This window comes from Sciurus carolinensis, chromosome 16 (assembly GCF_902686445.1).
Source record: "Sciurus carolinensis chromosome 16, mSciCar1.2, whole genome shotgun sequence".
Taxonomy (NCBI): Eukaryota; Metazoa; Chordata; class Mammalia; order Rodentia; family Sciuridae; genus Sciurus; species Sciurus carolinensis.
The window spans coordinates 64956709-64977279 of NC_062228.1; the positions used below are offsets into that span (position 1 = coordinate 64956709).

The window sequence follows — 20571 nt, forward strand, 5'->3', positions numbered from 1 at the left end:
CAAAACTGTGGGTCCCAAGAATTTCCTCCCTGACAGTTTGCTCAGGGCCTCAGATCAGGAACCCACCCCCACTCCCACCCTGAAATTATCTCTGGACCCAGAAATCCACTGGAGCAACTCGGGGGGAAAATAATGATTTAATAAGGCCTGGGATTAAAGGAAGTATGTGCAGAGCCAGGGGTACCCAGGCACCTAGGCAGAGGGAGCCCTGTGACCTCAGATCACAGGAGACTGAGCTGATTTCTGAAGTAAAAGCAGGACAGATCCTGCCTGCCCTTGCTCCTCAGGTCACCAGAAGTCCACCCCTTGGAATTCAGGTTCCAGTCGTTTTCCTTGAAACCCTCCACTCAGGGCCACAGCCACCTTCTCCCTTAAAGAACCAGGAAATTGAAGCCTGGCACAGAGACACACACCTGTAATCCCAGTCACCGGGAGGCTGAGGCAGAAAGATGGCCAGTTCAGACCAGTCTGGGCAATTTAGTTGGACCCTGACTTAAAATAAAATAAAAAGGGCTGGGGATGTCACTCAGTGGTAGAGCACTTAGCATGCCTGAGGCTGTAGGTTCAAACTCTTGTACCACAAAAACAAAATGAAACAAAACACCAGGAAATCCACCTATTGCCACCCTTCTCCCGCAAGGACCAGGAATCCAGGTCCTGGCTCCCACAGGATCTCTGAGTTGAAGCCCAGAAAACCCCTCTCCTCTTGGAAAACAGGAGTTTGGGTTCCCAGGACACGCTTCCCACAGGGCCTGGGAGTCCCAGACCCCAGCCCTCTGCTCTCCCAGGGTCCAGGAATCTGGCTGCAGTGGGATTGAGCGCTGAGTCTTGCTGGGCTGTAAGATCAGCTGCCTGTGTCTTTATCCCCCGACTCATGAGCCCGGATGGCAGCCGCATTCTCGTAGGTGAGTTCTGCCACATTCTCGTAGGTGGTCTCCGACTGGGCTGGGGCTGAGGCTGACTGCTGGAGGAACCGCAGGATGCACTGGTGCAGGAATACGTACTGGGCCTGGGAGGAGCATGGGGCGTGAGGGGTGCCTCCCTGGCCCCACCGCCCCTGCATGAAGCATGAGGGGTGCCCCCGGGCCCACCGCCCTGCCCGCCGCCTCCGTCACCTCTGTCTGCACCATCAGCGGACGGCTCTCTCTCATCTTCCTCACAAAGTTGAAGGGCCCCACGAGACCCTCACACTCCAACTGCCGAAGCAGGACATCGAGGGCGATGAGAGTGCCCGTGCGGCCCACACCAGCACTAGGCAGGGACAAGGCCAGTGTCACAGGAGGGGAGTGTCATAGGAGGGGAGCTGCTGCTGGAGCAGTCAGGATCACGCGTTTGTGTGGGGCTGCTTACCTAAGTAGAGAGCAGGGACAGTGGCTGCCGGAGTCCCTTCCATCTGTCGGGCCCTGTTCTCAGTGCTACACACCCTCCCGTCCCTCCCATGCCTAATGAGCATGCCCAGTTTGCAGATGGAGAAATGGAAGCTGGGGAGATGACAGCCAGCACGTTTCGCAGGCCATGCAGCTTCTAGGTGACAAGCTAGGGAAGATGGACTCCTGAGCGGATCTTTTCTAAATTCCTCTAAACACAGAACCAACCATTTCAATGTGAGCAATCCAGTGGCATTTGTTTGTACTGCCACCTCTTTCCAGTCACAGAACTCACATCATCCCCAGCAGGGACTCCATACCCCGAAAGCAGTCGCTCCCCACTGCAAGACCCTCCTCCTCCAGCCCCCGGAACCACAAGTCTGTTTTCTCTCTGTGGATTTATCTGTTCTGGACATTTCATATTAATGGAGTCAGACAAGGTGCGTTTTTTTTCTGTCTGGCTTCTTCTACTGAACACAGTGATTTTGAATTCATCCATGTTGTTGCATGTTAGAGCTCACTGCTTTACATAGCTTCAGCTAATCCTCTGAACTAACCACTTCTGCAACTGCATTTGGAGGGAAGGGACCATGTGAAACTGGGGACATCTCCTGGGGGAACCAGCTGGGGACAGGGTCTGCCTCTGGACACAGTGCAGAGAGCAGTTAAGGGCCCCACCTGGAGCCAGGCAGAAAGGAATCCCAGTCTGGCCACTTGCTACCAGCCTTGAAAGCAATAACTGACTTTAAGTGGGAGGAAGGCCCCTTGTGAGGTTGTGCTGAGGACCAGCGTGACTGGCTGTGTCTCATAAACATCAACCATCGTTGGAAGAACACCCCAATTCAGATTGTCACCCCGAGTACCCCCTCTCCTCCTCCCGCTGAGGTGTGCACCTAGGTGGAACCTCATCTGTGCAGGCTTCAGCACAAACACCGGGAACAGAAGGTGCAGGGAGGTGCAGCCAGGAGCCAGGGCGTTCAGATGTTCCTCGAAGCCTCGCTGCCCCTCCTGCCGCTCCTGCCCACACCTGCTCTTCCTTCAGGGCTTTCTTTCCCACCCATCCCTTATCCTCAGCCCTCTTCCCCTGTGCCCCGCTCTCCCCACTCCCTCCCTCCTTCCTGTTTTCATTGCTGGGAGCAAACCCAAGCAAGGCCAGCGCTGTGCCACTGAACTGTACCCCAGATTTCATCACCTTCTTAATCTGCTTTATAACCCTGATCACTCTGCACTCTCCTCCTCCTCTTCTACCTCCTCTACAAGCCCCCAGGAACCCATCTACACCTTCTCTGAGTCCCAGTGGGGGCTCTCTCCAAGCGAGGGTGCCAGGGTGATGCTTACCTGCAATGCACAATGGGGGGGCCTCCCTCCATGGTCTGGTTCAGCCACTGCCGGAGCACCTTCCAGAAAGCCAGCAAGGGATCTGGGTGTGGGACGCCGTGGTCCGGCCAGGCCAGGTAGTGGAACTGACGCACAGATAGGGTCTTGCGTTCCTCCATCTGGAAGGAGGAAGGATTGGGGAGGGAGAGCGTGTCTGCGGGCAGCACGCTGCAGTCAGACTGCAGGGAGCGCTCTGAGCCGGCTGGAGGCACTCACGTGGAGGAGGTGCAGATCCCTCACTGTCCAGTTGTCCATCACCACCTCACCCACCAGGATCACCTGCAGGTCCCCATGGGTACAGGGGCGAGCGTCCAGAGGCCAGTAATGCTCGCACTTCACCTGGCGGAGGACAGAGCAGTCAGGCATGGGAAGGCCTCTCCGCAGGTGGCTCTTCTGCTCAGGGGGACCCACGGGCAGCCAGGTATGGAGGCATGCTAGCAAGGAGACCCTCCAGCCCAAGGGCAGAGGGGTCAGCTCCACTCCCTGCTGAGGTGTGCACATGTCGCCAACACTCCATGTGTTGGAAACCTCGTCCCCAAATTCATACGGTAATGGTGTTTGGAGGGGGAGGCTTGGGAGGTGATCAGGGCTGGAGGAGGTGCTGAGGGCAGGGTCCCATGGTGGCATTCACTGCTTTAAAAGAAACCCTGGCTGGCATGGTGGCTGTGTCTCCATGTGATGCCCTCCGCCATGTTATGAGTCAGCAGGAAGGTTCTCTCCAGATGCCTGCCCCATGTTCCTGGGCTTCCAGACTCCAGAACTTTATAAATGACCCAGTCTGTGTATTCAGTAGATAAGACACCTCCACAAGTGACCCAGCAGACAGCCCAGGTGGAGGAGAGGGGTCCACACTGGGGCCACAGTGGAGGAATCTGAGGTGTGTGTCAGGATCTACACTCGGTCAGCGTCCAGGGCAGAGGCCCTCTCACCCGGCCAGACTCCACGCAGTTGGTCAGCATGACCAGGGTCTGACTCTGTTGTTCCCACACCAGGCGCCAGAAGTCACCCACAGTTTGTGGCAGGGGGCCCTGGGCTGCGATGAACTCCCTGGGGCTCCAAAGTCCCTGGTTGAGGAAAACAGGCAGATCAGGGGTCATCTGTGACTCCTCCAGCTTTTATCTCTGAGACTCTCTGAGCCTCTTCCAGCCCCAGCCCCCACCTTACAGGCATGAAACTGGCATTGATGTAGTCAGAGCCTGGTTCTTCATGGAGGGGCTGCAGGGGCACCCGGGACCAGTCATCTAGGAGAAGAAATCGGCATTAGCACTGTGGAGAGAGAAATGAGACACAGACAGACCCAGAGAGGCAGAGAGAAGCCGGAGACTCAGGGAGAGAAGTCACAACCAGATGTAGACACTGGGAGCTATGTAGGGATTGAGAGGGGCAGAAGGACCCCAGCTGGCAGGGTGGGCTAGGAGATTCTCGACGGGACTCACCAGGGGGAGGAGCTTTGTCTCTCACAGGAATAGAAAAGGGGCCCAGGAATGGGGTGTTGACAACAGTAGGGCTGGGGATGAAGACAGCAGAAATCCAAACTCACAGGGCAGCACGTTTCTGTAGCGGTTCTTGGCCTTGTTCTCAGGAGCTAAAGCCACCATCTGAGACTGGCCATGGCCTTCCAGGGTCAGTTGCTGGGGGCAGAGGCAAAGGGGGTGCATGGTGTTGCAGTATCTTACCTCCCCCAAGAACCCCAGGACTCCCCTTCCATCTCAGCATCTTTTCCCTTGCATCCTGGGATTCTGTGTCACCCACAAAAAGAGAAGCAATGTGGCTACCCACCCTGTGGGGCATTTGCGAGGATTTAGGGAGAAGCTAGGGACAGGTAGGAGAGCAGGCATTAGGGGAAAGGCAGAGAACCCCAGTAGGGGCGTCACTGCATGGTTGCCCCCAGTGCTCCTCAGCGTTTAAGATGTCCCTGTTGGAAGGATGACCACTCCCGAGAATCCCTGCACAACTGAGCAAGGTCTGTGTTGCTGCTCTAAACCCAGAGCGTGTGGGAAGGCCTGGCTGGGCTGAGGCACATGGGACGGAGCCCCTCCCGCCTTCAGCCCACCTGGTACTCCTCTGCAAACCCACAGTTGCTGTCCTTCTCGTTTTTCCTGACATGCTCAGCAAAGTCTTGGGCCAGGATGTCCCCTGGAAATCTGTGGCAGGGAGGAAAGGAGAAACGCTTTTAACCTCCTTTAATCATGTGCTCTTGGTATCAAAGAAAAAGTTTTGATTCAATACTGCCACTTCTGGGTGTAGACCCCAGAGAAATGAAAGTAGGGACTCCAAGAGAGTTCTGTACCCCCATGGCCACAGTGAGACTATGCACGATTGCCCAAAGCTGGAGGCCACCCAAGGGCCCACTGGTGGATGAGTGGATCCACACAACACAGTCCCCCACACACAGTGGAACACTCTTCCCCTTAGGACAGAAAGAGACCCTGGCGAGGCTGCAGCAACCATGACGGTGTGCCAGCGAGTCGCCAATCACAGAAGACAGCGCGGAGTCCGCCTACAAACCACCCACAGGAATCAAGCCCGAGAGACGGCAGGTGGAACCAGGGCACCAGGGGCCAGGAGGCAGGTGGGGAGTGAGTGTTCAGTGGGGACAGAGTTTCAGTTTTGTAAGGTGCAAAGAGCTCTGAAGATAGACAGCGGAGACCCCGTAAGAGACTACTTAATGCTACTGCACCACAGGCTTAAAAGCGGAGAAGGTGGTAAACTGTTAGGTGTATTTTGCCATAGTTGAAATTTTTAAAAAGTATTTTGAAAGGAATGGGCGTTTCTTCTCTCTTTTAGGACTGTCCCCTATTCCCTTCCTCCTGGGTTATAAGTCCGAAGCCCTCCCAGCCCTCAGGGCCTGTGGCCATCACTGCAGAAGGTACTCTGTCTAGTACCAACTCTTTTTTCCCTTTAGCTTGTAGACATGCTGCTCTGTCTTTTCACTGTGAGTTTTAAAAACTCCCTTGACTTTCTGTAATTCCAGTTGTTTCTGTCTGCTCCCCATGGAATATAGTTTTTATTGGTGCATTACGATGATATGTGGTAGGGGATTTATTACAACATATTCATGCATTCACAGGAAATCACTTGATCAGTTCTTTCAGCCTCCCTCCCTCCCCCCTACCTATCCCTGATCCCCTTCCTCTACTGTGCTGGTCTCCCACTGGTCTCCCTTCTATTTCCATGAGGTCCTTCTTAAAATTTTTTTCTATCTTCCTCATATTAGAAAAAACATTTCACTTAATATAATGGTATCTAGTTTTTTGTGGCTGAATATAACTCTTTGTATGTATAACTCTATGGTGTATGTATAACACATTTTCTTAGTCCATTTACCCTTTGATGGACATCTAGGCTGGTTCCAGTTTGGCCATTGTGAGTTGTGCTGCTATAAACATGGGTGGGCATGTATCACTGTAGTAAGACTTCAGTTCTTTAGGATAAATAGCGAGGAGTGAAATAGCTGGGTCATATGGTGGCTCTATGCCTAGTCTCTGTTTTTTTGGTGTAGGGGAATGAACCCAGGGACACTTAACCACTGAGCCACAGCCCCAGACCTTTTTCATATTTTATTTAGAGACAGGGTCTCACTGAGTTGCTTAGGGCCTCACTAAGTTGCTGAGGCTGGCTTTGAACTCAAGATCCTCCTGCCTCGGCCTCCTGAGCTGCTGTTATACAGCGCCTGCCATAGTGCCTGGCCATGCCTAGTCTTTTGAGGGACCTCCATACTAATTTCCATAGTGTTTGTACCAATTTACAACCCAATCAAAAGTGTTCCTTTTCCCCCACATTCTTCGGGTGTTGCCAAAACAGCTCAAGTAGTTGAACATGGACACCTCAGAATTTGGGGGAACCTGACCAAATAATCTGAATTGCATTTTTATTAATAACCGATACAAAGGTGAAGTGGTTCCTCCCAAATAGCAGTGCTGCTGGGGCCTGGCCCAGTCCCTTGCTCACCTATGCTATGCTCCCAAGCAAACCCTAGTGCTTCTGCTCCAGGAGAGACTGTTTCCCTTTAGAGGGTCAGTGTCCAGGGAGCTTCCTGATTGTATGAATGAGGCCAGTGCCAACTCCACAGAGTACTTTAAGGTTTGGAGTCAAGGATTCCTTTTTCCTGACATGACTAGGTAGAGTCCATGTGTCAATGGCCTGTCTCCAGTTTGTTCTAATTTCTCACCACACATTTGCAGATCTAGGACCTCAGACCTTTGTTATAGCCTCATAATCACATCTAATGTCCTTCCTAACTTAAGGTTCATATTCAATGCCTGGAAACAGTCCCTGTATTTAACAATAATACCTACACATAAAACAATCCACTATTAAAACTTATATGGTCACAAAACATTAATGATCTTCTGTAAACCAAACAAATGTTTTTAACCATATGCATCAAATTCACAGCCAGAATCCCCAAGATAAAAAAAAATTGCACAATACTAATAATAACTAAAAATATACATACATACATATACACACACTGTCTCACACACTTCTTAGAGAACTGTGCTTGGGGAAACTTCATTTGTTGAGTGCCACTGAAGGCATATTTTGCTAACTGCTACTCCAGGTATTTTTGTTTAGAAGATCTATCACAGTAGGACACAGCTGTTTATTGGATGAGCAGAAAAGAAAGACATGCTTGTGGCAACCAGAAAGTTTTAAGGTCTTACAAGTTGTATAAAATGGACCTGCAGAAATGTTTAAGTGTTCTCCATATACAAAGTTCGGAGCTGAAATGTGATATCAAACCTGTTGCAAAAAGTGTACAGCATAAAATTATGGCATCTGCAGGCAAATGGATGAAATTGGAGAATATCATGCTAAGTGAGATAAGCCAATCTCAGAAAACCAAAGAATGAATGATCTCACTGATAAGCGGATGATGACACATAGGGAGGGGGGCAAGAATGGAGGAAGGGGGACTGTATAGAGGGAAAAGAGGGGTGGGAGGGGTGGGGGGAAGAAAAAAAATAACAGAATGAATCAAAAACTATTACCCTAGGTAAATGTATGATTACACAAATGGTACGCCTCTACTTCATGTACAGAGAAACAAGATGTATCCCATTTGTTTACAATAAAAATAAATTTAAAAAAATAAATAAATAAACTCCCACTTTGAAAAAACAAAACAAAAAATAAAAAGTGTACAGCAGCCATCTCTGAGGGCAAAGCTGGTACCCAGACAATGCAAGAAAGCTTCAGGATACATAGCTTGTCGGTCTTGCCCCATATGGCCGCATAATCTGACCATGTGTGAATTTCACAAAAGATTCCTACTGTTCTGCTACTTTGGTATTGAGGATTTGCTCATACTCCTCCCAAATTTTACCTTCACAGTCTTTGAGGAGCCTCTCACATATCACTCCACCTTGTCCAAGGGTAAAGGTGGGCTGGTCCTTCTTCATGCCAGGAACCTGGAGTAGCAGGTGCCCTGAATGCTAAGTGAGGAGGCGGCTTTCCCAGCACAAGCTTCACTCTGAGAACACCGTCTTAACGTCTCCACCTCTGATAACGACTATATTCTTGCTTTATGTTCTGAAAACTTTGCTTTGCTCCGGAGTTGGAAGGCGCGGCTCCCCGCCAGGCAGGGCGGGAGCTGCACCTAACGCTGTAGCAACTGCCCTGTGTCCAGGGTCTGAGGCCCAGAGTGGGCCAGGCAGGGGGCGCAGCGCCGCCGCTTCGGGGAACCGGGACTCAGCAGCGCCGCCTCCAACTCCCTGGGTCGCTCCAGCATCGCCCGCGGGGCCCGCGGGACCAGGGACTAGGGACCAGGAGCCAGGGACCAGGGGCAGGCGCCAGGCAGCTGCGGCCCAAGCTCCGACTCCTCAGTCTGACTCGCCAGCCAAGCCGGCTCCAGTGGCACCTCCAGCCAGGTGTTGGACATTTGTCAGGTAAATTGTTGGACATTTGAATTTCCTCTTTTGAGAAACGTCCCTTTAGTTCATTTGCCCATTTATTGGTTGGATTATTTAGGGGTCTTTTGGTGTGTGCCCATGTTAAATGTTTTGACTTCTTTGTTTTCTGGACATCAATCCTCCGTTGGAAGAGCAGATGGCAAAGCTTTTCTCTCATTCTGTGCATTCTCTTCACACCTAATTGTTTCCATTGCTGTGCCCAAGCTTTTTAATTTGATGTCACCCCACTTATTGATTCTTGGTGTCATTTCCTGAGCATTCAGAGTCCTCTCGGTGAAGTTGTTTCCTGTGCCTGTGTGTTAGAGGGTTGTCTCTGTGCTTTCTTCCAGCAGGTGTGGCTCGTGGTCAGATTCCAAGGTCATTCATCCATTTTTTAGTTGACTTTTGTGCAGAGTGAGAGATAATGACCTGATTTCATTCTTCTACATATGGATATCCCGTTTTCCCAGCATCATTTATTAAAAGGAGTCTTTTCTCCAACGTATGTCTTTGGCACCTTTGCCAAGGATCAGATGACCATATCTGTGGGTCTGCCTCTGCGTCTTCTAGTCTTCTCCCCTGATCTCCATGCCAACACCAGGCCGCTTTTGTTACTCAGCTCTGTGAAATCAGGTATTGTGTTGCCTCCAGCATCGGTTTTGTTTTTTTCTTGTTTTGTTTTGTTTTGTTTGCTCAAAATTTCTTTGGCTATTCTGGGTCTTTTATTCTTCTGTATGAATCTTAGAACTTCTTTTTTTCTAGTTCTGTGAAGAATGTCAGTGGTATTTTGATGGGGTTGATCAAATCTGTAGATCATTTTTGGTTATACGATCATTTTGTAAAACATTCTACCTATCCATGAACATGGTAGCTCTGTGCATCATCTGGTGTCCTCTTCTGTTTCCTTCCTTAGCGTTCTGTGATTTTTATTGCACAGGTCTTTCCCCTCTGGTGAGCTTTATTCCTATCCTCTCCTAATACATCCTATACTATATTATCTCACTTATTAATGTCTTCCCAGGCCAGAGGGCAAACTCCACAGGGAAGAAGCTTTGTTTAATTTACTGTTGCCTAGAAGAGTGTCCAACACCTTTCGGGTTGTTGGTTGTTGTTTGATGAATGAAGGGATGTCCTGGACCTCAGACGGACACTGGTTAGAAGTGCCATGGTCCCCGTTGCAGAGGCGCTAGTCCTCTCCAAGGCTGCTGAGTGGATTCACCGGTCCTGCCCTCTGACCTGACCAGTTACCAGCAAACACCCCTTGATATGACCTGACAGCAGTCCTTCTGGATGATCCCCCGAGCCCTCTACTCACCTGAACACCAGATCCCCGGGCACTGCCTTCTCCTGACGCTTCTTATTCCTGGGGAAAGAATGTTGGAATGTAAGGCTCAGCGTCAGGCTGAGACCAGGGATCCTCACCCTTCCTTGCCCTGTCCCCACCCTCTGGGTGGTCAGTCCTGCACTGAGTCTCACCTCTTCTTCAGGAAAAACACCAGCAGGCCCACCAGGATGAGAAACAGGAGTACACCCACAATAGCTCCAGCAATGACTCCTGGGGGGAAGGCAAAGGGAGCCGTAGGAGCCCAAGTCTTGTCTGTTGATCTCCTATCTCTGTCTTCAGCCAGCTGTGCTCAGAGGCCTATGGTGGAGCTGCTGAGCAGAGAAGGGAAAGGACGACCTCCCAGACAACGCTGTCTCCATCCACCTTCCCCTTGACATGTCCTCAGGCTCCTGATCCAAAGACGCCCCACTCTGAGCAGACCTGGCACTAAACACGACACCCTTCCTGGGCCAGACAGTGGCTCTCAGAGGGCGCGGCTGCCCTTAGGGCCTCTGCACAGTGTTTGGAGACAACTTTGGGTGTCACAACTTGGTAGCGGGGGCGTTGCTGGCATCCAATTGGTGGAGGCCGAGAGCTTGCCATGGCAAAAAAAGCATCGAGCCCCAAATGTCAGCAGAGCTGAGGCTGAGCAAACCCTAACCCTGACACGAAGGCTTCGGTCCCGCCCAGAACCAGGCTCCGTCTTCTCGGTCCTGCTTGCTGAGGGAAGGGCTCCCCACAGGGGATCACTGAGGCCTGGTAGTGCCTGAGGTCTCAGATGGCCCCAGGCTCCGATGGACACAGCTGCCCCAGCATCTGTCCTTAAACACCTGCTCTCTGGGGGAGCTCAAGCCCACAGCCGTCTTCACCAGCCAGGGGGACCCCGGGCGGCAGCTGCTCAACAGTCCTGGGCAGGCTGCTGCTCCACAGGCTCCAGCAGGGATGTACAGCCCCTATGGGGACTTGTTTCCCTGTGGACGTGGACCTACAGAATTGGACCAGAATGTGTCCTCTCAGGGACCCTTGCTGCTAAGAGCAGGACATTGCTGAGCAATGGAATCTGGCAAAGCCCAGTTTGGAGTAGCACCCATTTATCGTTGTATCACCCTCCACCCGCGCTCTTTCCAGACTCTCTGCAGACCGGAGGCCCAGTGTTGTAAGACACCCTGATGGGAAGGGATGGAGAGGGGGACGTGAGGCCCACAGCCACAGTCTCGACACACAATCAGAACTTTCCAAAGTCCAAGCAGCAAACTTCAAGTACCCACTGCTAAACGTAAAATGGTGCAGTCACATTGGGTAAAATGTAGCCGTTAAATATAGAATCGAACACCAGGGGTGGCAGCACACACCTGTGACCTCAGCAACTTGGGAGGCAGGAGGGTCATAAGTTCAAGATCAGCCTCAGTGACTTAGCAAGACCCTGTCTCAAAAATACAAAATAAGAAGGGCTGAGGATGTGATTCAGTGATAAAGCACTCCTGGGTTTGAGTCAAAACAAAACAAAACAAAAACACAGTTGCTATATGACACTCCAATTCCACTCCTGGGCATATACCCAACAAAAATAAAAACATGTGTCCCCACAGAAACCTGTGCCCAAATGTTCATAGCAGTACTGATCACAATGGTCAAAAGTGGAACTGACTAACTAACCCAACTGATCCAGCAACTGATGAATCAAAAATGTGGTATATACAGCCTATGGAATATTATTCTGCAATAAAAAGGAAGTACTGCTTCTTGCTAATGCATGGATGAGCCTCAAAGACATCATGCTCAGTGGAAGTCACAAAGGACCACATAATGTATGATTCTGTTTTTATAAAATGTCCAGGCAAGCAAATCTATAGAGATGGGAAGTGGATTGGAGAGAGATCAAGATACAAGTTAGAGGCTGTCTGGTCACGGTGGTTGGGAATGGGGAGCTAGGAGGTGATGGTTGAGGGAGTGGAGCTTTCTCTTCAGGATACAAAAATGTTCTAGGATTGAAGCAGCCATGGTTGCCCCACGTCACAAACATGCTAAAAGTCACCGAATTGTATCATTAAGTGGGCAAATTGTGTGTTCTGTGAATTATATCTCAACAAAGCTCTTTGAGAGGAATCAGGAAGCAAAAGACAGCCTGTGTCTGCTCTCACGAGGGCCTGGAGGCCCCACTGCCCGCTCACCTGCACTCTCGGTGCTGCAGGTCACAGGGACAGACGGTGTCCTCATTCCATTGGAGAGAGTTGTGACCGTGGCCGAGTAGGACTGAGCTGGCCCGAGACCCAGCACGGACACGTCCTCGCCACAGGAAGATCCACTCTGGGAGCCGCGCTGCACACCCACCTCCCACTCAAAGCCCTCATAGCCCCCCGAGGGGCAGGACCAGCTCAGGATGACCCCATAGCCCCCAGAGGTGCTGACGCAGGAGGTAATGGTGACAGCGGCTGGGGCTGGTGAAGGAAGGAGAGCAGTCAGGAGGGGCCACCCGACGTGCCTCCCCCCACCCCTCTAGTCGTGTCTGTCCTCAGAACAAGCCACAGGCTCGAATGTCTCACCTTCCCTCGGTTTCTCTTCCCCCCAAATGGATGGGAGTCCCCTCAAACTAAACCCCAAACCCTTGGACTTGGTGTCACTGCAGCTTACGAAGACATGACTCCAGGGCATAACGGGACCTGCCACTTGCCTATCCTGGCCCTTGTCCAGTCCCCCAGGTGAGGGCAGGCAGGGCAACTCACCTGTGGGCGCACGGAGGCTCTGTGTGGGACTGGATACGTTCTCCCTCTCTGCCCACACGCTGAAGTTGTACAAAGTGCCAGACTCGAGGGCTTCCACCTCATACCAAGTCTCATTGGTCCTGTGCATTGATGTGGTCCAGTCTCTGCTGGGATCTTGCTCCCTCTGGGGAGGCTCCTCGCTGGCCCACTGGACCCAGTATGTGTAAAGCTGAGCGTGGGGGTCTGCAGGGGCCTGCCACTTCAGGGTCACTGAGTGGCTGGTCTGACTTGCATTCTGCAGATGTGTAACCTCGTTGGGAGCTGAGAAAGTGAGGATGAGCCTTCAGGGGAAGTATGCTCAAAGATCCTCCTCCCTGAATCTGCTTGCCTCCCACTCACAGCAAGGCTGAGCTGCCCGTTATCCATGGCTCTAATGACTAAGGAGAATGAGCCACAGAAAAGAACTCAGAAACTTGTGGCCTGGTGGAGACCAACATCATCTGAGCTCTTCCTGTCCCCTGGCTACACCCCTGGATCTTACCCATCCCTTTTTCTTCTCCCCAAATGGACACACTGTCCCCTCAAACTACAATTCCTATGAACCCTTGGACTCCCTCACTGTGGTTTATGAAGACTTGACCCCATGGCATGATGGGAATTGTAGTCCACTCACCTCAGCCCACAAAGTCTAAACCTCTCACTCCTAGACATACCAAGTTGCTAGTGGGAGATGCCAACTTTAGTTTTCTTAGCCCAGAGGGTCAACCCAGGGTCTAAGGCTCCCACATTCCATTCATCAACAATGAACCCAGTTTCTGGAGTCAGTAATGTTGATTCTTCTGACTTGAGAGTCACCAATATATAAGCTGAGAGCTGAGACTATTTTTGTTCCTCTATTTCACTGGAACCATCTGCTGACTATAGTCCAGCTGGTGACTCTTGATTCCCAAGAGGTGGTAATGATGCTCTCTGACCCCAAAGAGCCTATTTCCCAAAGGCAGGAAAGACAGGCTCCATAGCTTCAAAATCCTGGTTGCTGAACTCCTAGGACTAAGACCTACAAATTCAAGCTCCAGTGAGACTGGATAAAGTTACTGAGCTCTCTTTATCTCCTGGAAGCTTCCAGAGTTCCCCCACACTTTCCCTTTCCCCATCCCAGTAGGGCTGGGACCAGAAGTGGACCATGTCTCACCAGTGGCCTCAGTGAGGGTACGGGCATAGCCCCTGACTTCGTTCCTCTCAGCCCAGACGGTGATGCTGTACAGGCTCCCAGCTTCCAGCGCTGTCAGTGTGATTCCGATTTCAGAGGTGCTATTGGACGCAGTGTCAGAGCCGCCCTCCTCAACCCACAAGATGTGGTAGGTGTAGAGCAGATGACTGGGACCCATGGGAGCCGTCCAGTTCAAGGTGATGGAGCTGTTGGTCTGATCCTGCGTCCTGAGACTTGCCACAGCATTAGGGACTGGCGGAAGGAGCGGAGAGTCAGGATTTCCACGTCCTAGTCCCCAGGAGTGTAGAACACACTTATGCCCAAGCCTGTGCAGCTTAGCTGGTCAGGAAATGCTTCTTAGCAATGGCGCCTTGAAGGCCTGGGCGCCTGCGGCCCAGCTCTCAGCGACAGGAGACATCTGTACGAGCCCTCCTCTTCTCTGGGGCAGAGCCATTCCCCACGTGGCCACCTCTCTCCCGTGGTCCTGGCTCCATGGGGCTAAGGAGACCATGGATCAAAGAGCTGGAGCCCAGACCCAGAGGAGGTGCCATCTTTGCCAGTTTCTAATCTCTCACCAGAACAGGGGCTAAGTAGTGAGGTTTCCCACCTGTGGAGATGCTGAGATTCTGCCTGGAGCTGGGTACTCCGTGCTTTTCTGCCCACACAGAGAACTGGTACAAGGTCCCGGGTTCGAGTGCCTCAGCCCTGACACGGGTGCTTGTGGTGTTTCGCGTCTCATTTTTGTCACTCTGTCCAGTGTACTGCACCCAGTAGGTGTAGTCCTGAAGGTCTGGGCCCCTGGGGGCCTCCCAGCTCAGGGCGATGGAGTCGTTGGTCTGATCCTCCAAAGACAGGCTTCGTACTGGGTTAGGGGCTAAAAAATGAGGAAGAATCCAAATTGAGGAGGGGTGCAAAGTAAAGAGTGAGGTCAGTGTGGCACTCCAGGCCCCCAGAGTTCCCAGTTCTACATCAACTGCTTATCCCAGTAGATAAGGGGGCATGGTCTAGACCAGCGTTTCTCAAACTTTCATGCACACATGCCTCTGAGGGATTGCTAAAATACAACTTCTGAGTCAGCAGGTCTAGCAGATTCTGCATTCCAGTCAGCTCTGTGGACACTGAAGCTGCCCACACACGGGTCATAATCTAAGTAGTTCTATGACCAGAATAGCTGTGTTCCCCAGAAATCATATGTTGAAACCTAATCCTCAACACAATACTACTAAGAGGTGGGCCTCTGGGAGGTGATTCCCTCGTATATGGACTCAGTGCCCTTATAAGAGGCCCAAGGGAGCTTTCTGCAATGGTGGAAATGTTTCCTAGTGTCTCTCAAGGTAGGCATGCCCGGTGGAAGATGAAGGAATTACTGAGAGACCTTCAGCAGGGCTGAATTTGTAATTTTATGCCACGTAATTAGCTTCAATTTAGGTAGCCACTAGCAGTTAGTAGCTACCATATTGGACAATGTAGATCTAGAGGGAGGGAGCTGTCCACATCAAGCTGAGGCACCCGATAATCCGAATGTCCATCTGAATGTCATCCGAATGAGCAACACAAATGGGATTAAAAAGGTCAGAGGAATGGAGAGCTCCCACTGGCAGTGCGTGAATCTCACAGGGCTCAGGTGGCACGCCTTGACCCCTACGCATCCTTCTATGCGCAGGCAGGTACACACCCTGGTGTTCAGGACGGCACAGAGACTCAGGCCTTGACCAACCCGTCAGAAGCTGGAGGCACTGTGAGCGACCTTTGTTTATTACCTGAGACAGAACTGCCCCAGGAGGTGGCACTCACGAGTATCCAGCTCAACAGGCCTGAAGGCAGTTTTCTCCTGTCACTCCTCGACCATCACATACCACCTCTCTTAAAACAGAAAAGGGGTAGTGACTCCACTCACCTGTGGCAGCATTTTGAGTCTCTTGGGAGCCATTAACCCCATTCTTCTCTACCCACACCCCAAATTCATACAAAGATCCAGATTCAAGTCCATCCACCGTGACGCTAGTGTCTGTTGTGTTTCGGGTCTCATCTCTGCCACCATCTCCAGTGCACTGGACCCAGTAGGTGAGGTTCTGTGAGACTGAGCCCTGGGGGTCCTCCCAGTGCAGGGTGATGGAGCTGTTGGTTCGAGCACCCACTCTCAGGTTGCTCACTCCGTTAGGGGCTGGAAATAGTCAGGAAGATAAATCAGTTGTGGCTTCTGGGCCTCATAATTTCCAGCTCTTCCTTAACCCTCGGACCCAGCGGGTGGGAGGGGGTGGCTCGGACCTGCTGTGTCCAACATGGTAGCACAAGCCCCACGTGGCTATCCTCCTGTGATGTGGCTTGTTCCCATCGAGATGCACATGAGAGTAAAACATGGCGTGAAATACTGGTGGGGAACTAAGGTCAACCTTACTGACCCTTCTCCTGCTGATCACACGTGGAGTGATACTACTTTAGATCTGTGGGGCCACTTGAAATAGCTCACAGTGATTCATTCCAGCAGCTTCTTTTTCCTTATGGTGATGTGACTGGCAGAAAATGGAAATCAGTATGTGTTTTTTTTTTGCAGAGGGTGAGTACTGGGAATTGAATCCAGGGGCACTTAATCACTGAACCACATTTCCAGCCCTTTTTATTTTTTATTTTGAGACAGGGTCTCGCTAAGTTGCTTAGGACCTTACTAAGTTACTAAGGCTGGTCTCAACTTGCAATCCTTTCTCAGTCTCCTAAATCACTGGAATTACAGCCCCCCACACACTGCCCGTGTGGCTTTATCATTCTATTGGATCACAGAACCTGCTACTTCTCCTGTCAGTTCCCAGCCAATCCTTCTAGCTCCCTATAACAAAGAAAGGTCTGCCTCTCACCTGTGGCTGTACTGAGAGTAACCCTGGGGCTCTTAACTCCATCTTTTTCCACCCACATGGAAAATTCATATGTGAAACCAGGATCAAGTCCATCCACCGTGACGCTGGTGTCTGTTGTGTTTCGGGTCTCATTTCTGCCACCATCTCCAGTGCACTGAACCCAGTAGATGAGGTTCTGAGAGTCTGAGCCCTCGGGGACCTCCCAGTGCAAGGTGATGGAGCTGTTGGTCCGAGCGCCCACTGTCAGGTTTCTCACTGGGTTGGGGGCTGAGAAATTAACAAGAAAGATCCAACGTGAGCAAGGGTATAGAATAAAAGATGGGGAAGCCCTCAGCCTTCCTAGTTCTCCCTCAACTGGTGGTCCCAGCGATTGGGGGTATGGTCTAGGCCAGTGCTGCTCAGACACTAATGTGCACTACCTCACTGGGAGGTCTTGTTGATGCAGATTGGGAAGGTCTGGGATGAAGCCGAGGTCCTGCATTTCCCAGTTGTGCCGGTGCTGCCCACACACGGACCACACTTGAGTAGCAAAGACCTAGACCAGTGCTTCCAACTGGACTTCTGTGGCATTGGCCACGCTTTCCACTGCTCAGTATGGCAGGCACTGGCCCTGTGGGGACAGACCTGGGCCTGGAGTCTTTCAACAGGGTTCTTGAGTACATGAAACTTGGGCCTGACTTTGCAGTTTTAGTGAACTTATACTTCAAAAGCCAACTGTGGCCAGGCATGGTGGCACATGCCTGTGGTCAGCACTTAGAAGGCTGAGTCAGGAGGATCGCTTCAGACAAGGAGTTCAAGACCAGCTTGGGCAACATGAGGAGACTTCCACTCAAACAATAAAAATAAAACCCACACATGATGGTGACTACCATAAGAGATAATGAGGTCTAGAAAAGGATGCTGTCCGTGCAGGATGATTAGAGTTGAAGGTCTGAGCTTCCAGGACTATCGCACAGTTGAAGACTAGGCAAGAGTCAGGGGATCAGAGTGTCCCCACACCACAGCATCTAGTCTCCCAGAGTGCAGGTGACCTGCCCTGGCTCCTATGGAGCCGTGGTTGCTAAGACACCCTAGCATTGTGGTCTGGAAAGTCTGTTCAATCCCTACTCAGAGGCAGGAGAGCCCAAGGACACTCTGTTTCCTGAAGAAAGGTAACCCTGGATATGGCCTATCTCTCCTGCAGATCACTGAAGGTCCAGTCCAATGAGTCCCAAGCCTGGGCATATGCCCAGTGTGGAGGACAAGGAAGTAACACCTCTGGGGGGTTCTCAATCATCCTCTGCCACCCTTCTTCAAGGAGCAAATGGAATAGAACTGGGAGTGGACGTGGGGCTTCTCACCTGTGGTTGCATTGAGGACCTCCCTGGAGCCAGATACTCCATCCTTCTCTACCCACACAGAAAATTCATACCACGATGCCGAGTTGAGTCCATCCACCGTGAGGCTGGTGTCTGTTGTGTTTTGGGTCTCATTTCTGCCATCTCCAGTGCACTGGACCCAGTAGGTGAGGTTCTGAGAGTCTGAGTCCTCGGGGACCTCCCAGTGCAAGGTGATGGAGCTGTTGGTCCGAGCGCCCACTGTCAGGTTTCTCACTGGGTTGGGGGCTGAGAATTGACAAGAGAACCGTGTAAACAAAGGAACAGATGAATACCATCCCTCCCACTCCAAGCTTAGGAAAAAACCCTTTCCTCAGTCCTTCCCATGGACACCAGGACCTCCATGAAGACTCTAAGAGGCTCATGGGAGTTGAGGTCCTGAGTTTTTTGTTTGTTTGTTTGTGTTTATTTTTTGTTTTGTTTTGTTTTTGTGGACAGTGAATTCAGAAGGGCTCACTCACCGGCTGCCCTGGACCCTGTCCAGCTGCACAGAATCTGGGGAAAGCGCAGGGAAAACATAATTAGACATAACCTCACTTCCCTGGACCCAGGAGGGATTGTGGGGCTGTTGGGGTAACCCAGTGAATGACCCCACCCCCATGAGTCACCCTTGCCTGAGGAAAGGAGCATGGCGCTGGGCTGTGACAAAGGTCACCCCAACATGCAAGTGCTCTGGGCAGGGAGGAGAACGAGCGTGGCAGGGTGGGGCTCCAGAGACACAGGAGCTAAGTTTGGCTCCCCTGGCAAGGCCGAGATAAACTTGACAGTTTCACTTTCAGAAAAACACAACCTTGGAAGACTGGGAACAGGGACGCAATCAAAAACACAGCAGAGATGGGAAGAAAAGGAAATCGAACAAAGTACCCCACACACCACACTCGGAGAGGAGGAATAGGGTCTGGATTTCTGCATCTGAGGAGGGAAGGCTGGGCCTGGACTCCTAGGTTGAGAGAGGAGGGCTGGGCCTGGGTTCCTGGGTCTGAGGGAGGAGGCTGGGCCTGGGTTCCTGGGTCTGAGGGAGGAGGCTGGGCCTGGGTCCCTGGGTCTGAGGGAGGAGGCTGGGCCTGGGTTCCTGGGTCTGAGGGAGGAGGCTGGGCTGGAGCCCTGGGTCTGAGGCAGGAGGCTGGGCCTGGGTCCCTGGGTCTGAGGGAGGAGGCTGGGCCTGGGTCCCTGGGTCTGAGGGAGGAGGCTGGGCCTGGGTCCCTGGGTCTAAGGGAGGAGGCTGGGTCTGGACCCCTGGGTCTGAGGGAGGAGGCTGGGTCTGGAGCCCTGGGTCTGAGGGAGGAGAGTGGGCCTGGGTCCCTGGGTCCCTGGGTCTGAGGGAGGAGGCTGGGCCTGGACCCCTGGGTCTGAGGGAGGAGGGTGGGCCTGGGTCCCTGGGTCTGAGGGAGGAGGCTGGGTCTGGACCCCTGGGTCTGAGGGAGGAGGGTGGGCCTGGGTCCCTGGGTCTGAGGGAGGAAGGCTGGGCCTGGACCCCTGGGTCTGAGGGAGGAGGGCTGGGCTGGAGCCCTGGGCCTGAGGGAGGAGGCTGGGCCTGGACCCTGGTCTGAGGGAGGAGGCTGGGCCTGGACCCCTGGGTCTGAGGGAGGAGGCTGGGCCTGGAGCCCTGGGTCTGAGGGAGGAGGCTGGCCTGGACCCCTGGGCCTGAGGGAGGAGGCTGGGCCTGGACCCTGGTCTGAGGGAGGAGGCTGGGCCTGGACCCCTGTGTCTGAGGGAGGAGGCTGGGTCTGGATCCCTGGGTCTGAGGGAGGAGGCTGGGCCTGGACCCCTGCGTCTGAGCAAATGAAGATCTTGGAGCTTTGTGAGTACAGCTGTGTTTTTGGAGAGTCAGCATCAGGTGCTCACTGCAGTGCCACATCCTAGGTAAAAGACAGTCTCCCCCAAACTCAATCCGCCTTCCTTCTCCAGGGAGTAACTGGTCCCTGCCTCCTCAGGTTCCGGGTTCAAGGACCCAGTTCCCTCACACTTGGAATGTGAGTTGGCCCCCAGCCTCTCCCTCCCTTGGGACCAGAGCTCCTACCTGAGGAGGAGAGGACTTACCAGTAGCACCAAGCTCCCCCAGACCCCGAGGCCCCTGCCTGCACTGGCCATGTCCAGACGCTGGAGGAACACAGGAGTCCCAGGCCTGGTTCTTCCACCTGCTGGACTTTAAACTCAAGAGTTTCCCCTTTCCCAGCCCATTGGTGGGGCCAGAGGCGAGGGCAGGAAGGGGAGGAGGAGGAAGTAGAGGCTGCGGCCTGTGAACCTGGCTCTCCCCCTGCCCTGCCCTGGCCCCTCTACCTCACCTCTGCTCCTTGTCCTGCCGCAGGCGCCCCTGGGAACCCCCATCCCAGCTCAGCCTGCTCTGTTCCATGAAGTCTCCCTTCCACTCACGTGAAGGGAAACCCTGAGGTGGCATTGCTTCCGGCTGTCGCAGGAATGCAGGAGAGCGGAGCAGGAGAGCTGAGCCGACCCTCTGACTCCCTCTTC

The 20571-nt window shown here is 52.6% G+C and overlaps 1 protein-coding gene and 1 pseudogene across 1 annotated transcript; both read right to left on the reverse strand.

Moving 5' to 3' along the window:
• Nucleotides 1-130: 130 nt before the first annotated feature.
• On the reverse strand, nt 131-18242 carry Ptprh (protein tyrosine phosphatase receptor type H). Its single transcript, XM_047528733.1, has 17 exons — nt 18138-18242; nt 16727-16993; nt 15772-16038; nt 14482-14748; nt 13857-14126; nt 12686-12985; nt 12134-12400; nt 10115-10193; nt 9954-10001; nt 4798-4888; nt 4285-4375; nt 3909-3985; nt 3674-3808; nt 2961-3083; nt 2706-2863; nt 1116-1251; nt 131-1009 (listed from the first exon to the last, which is right to left on the reverse strand). The coding sequence occupies exons 1-17, from the start codon at nt 18205-18207 to the stop codon at nt 845-847; spliced, it is 2811 nt and encodes a 936-aa protein (XP_047384689.1). The 5' UTR covers nt 18208-18242; the 3' UTR covers nt 131-844.
• LOC124966989 (akirin-1-like) lies at nt 7943-8478 on the reverse strand (annotated as a pseudogene).
• Nucleotides 18243-20571: the final 2329 nt, after the last annotated feature.

Excerpts from the sequence above, each read along its gene's own strand:
- Ptprh (XM_047528733.1), bottom strand. The coding sequence starts at position 18,207 with ATGGCAGAAATGAGACCCAAAACACAACAGACACCAGCCTCACGGTGG. Across the intron at positions 10,194-12,133 it reads CTGCAGCACCGAGAGTGCAG|GAGTCATTGCTGGAGCTATT; the intron begins GTGAGCGGGCAG and ends CCTTCCCCCCAG. Across the intron at positions 3,986-4,284 it reads CTACAGAAACGTGCTGCCCT|ATGACTGGTCCCGGGTGCCC; the intron begins GTGAGTTTGGAT and ends TTCTTCTCCTAG.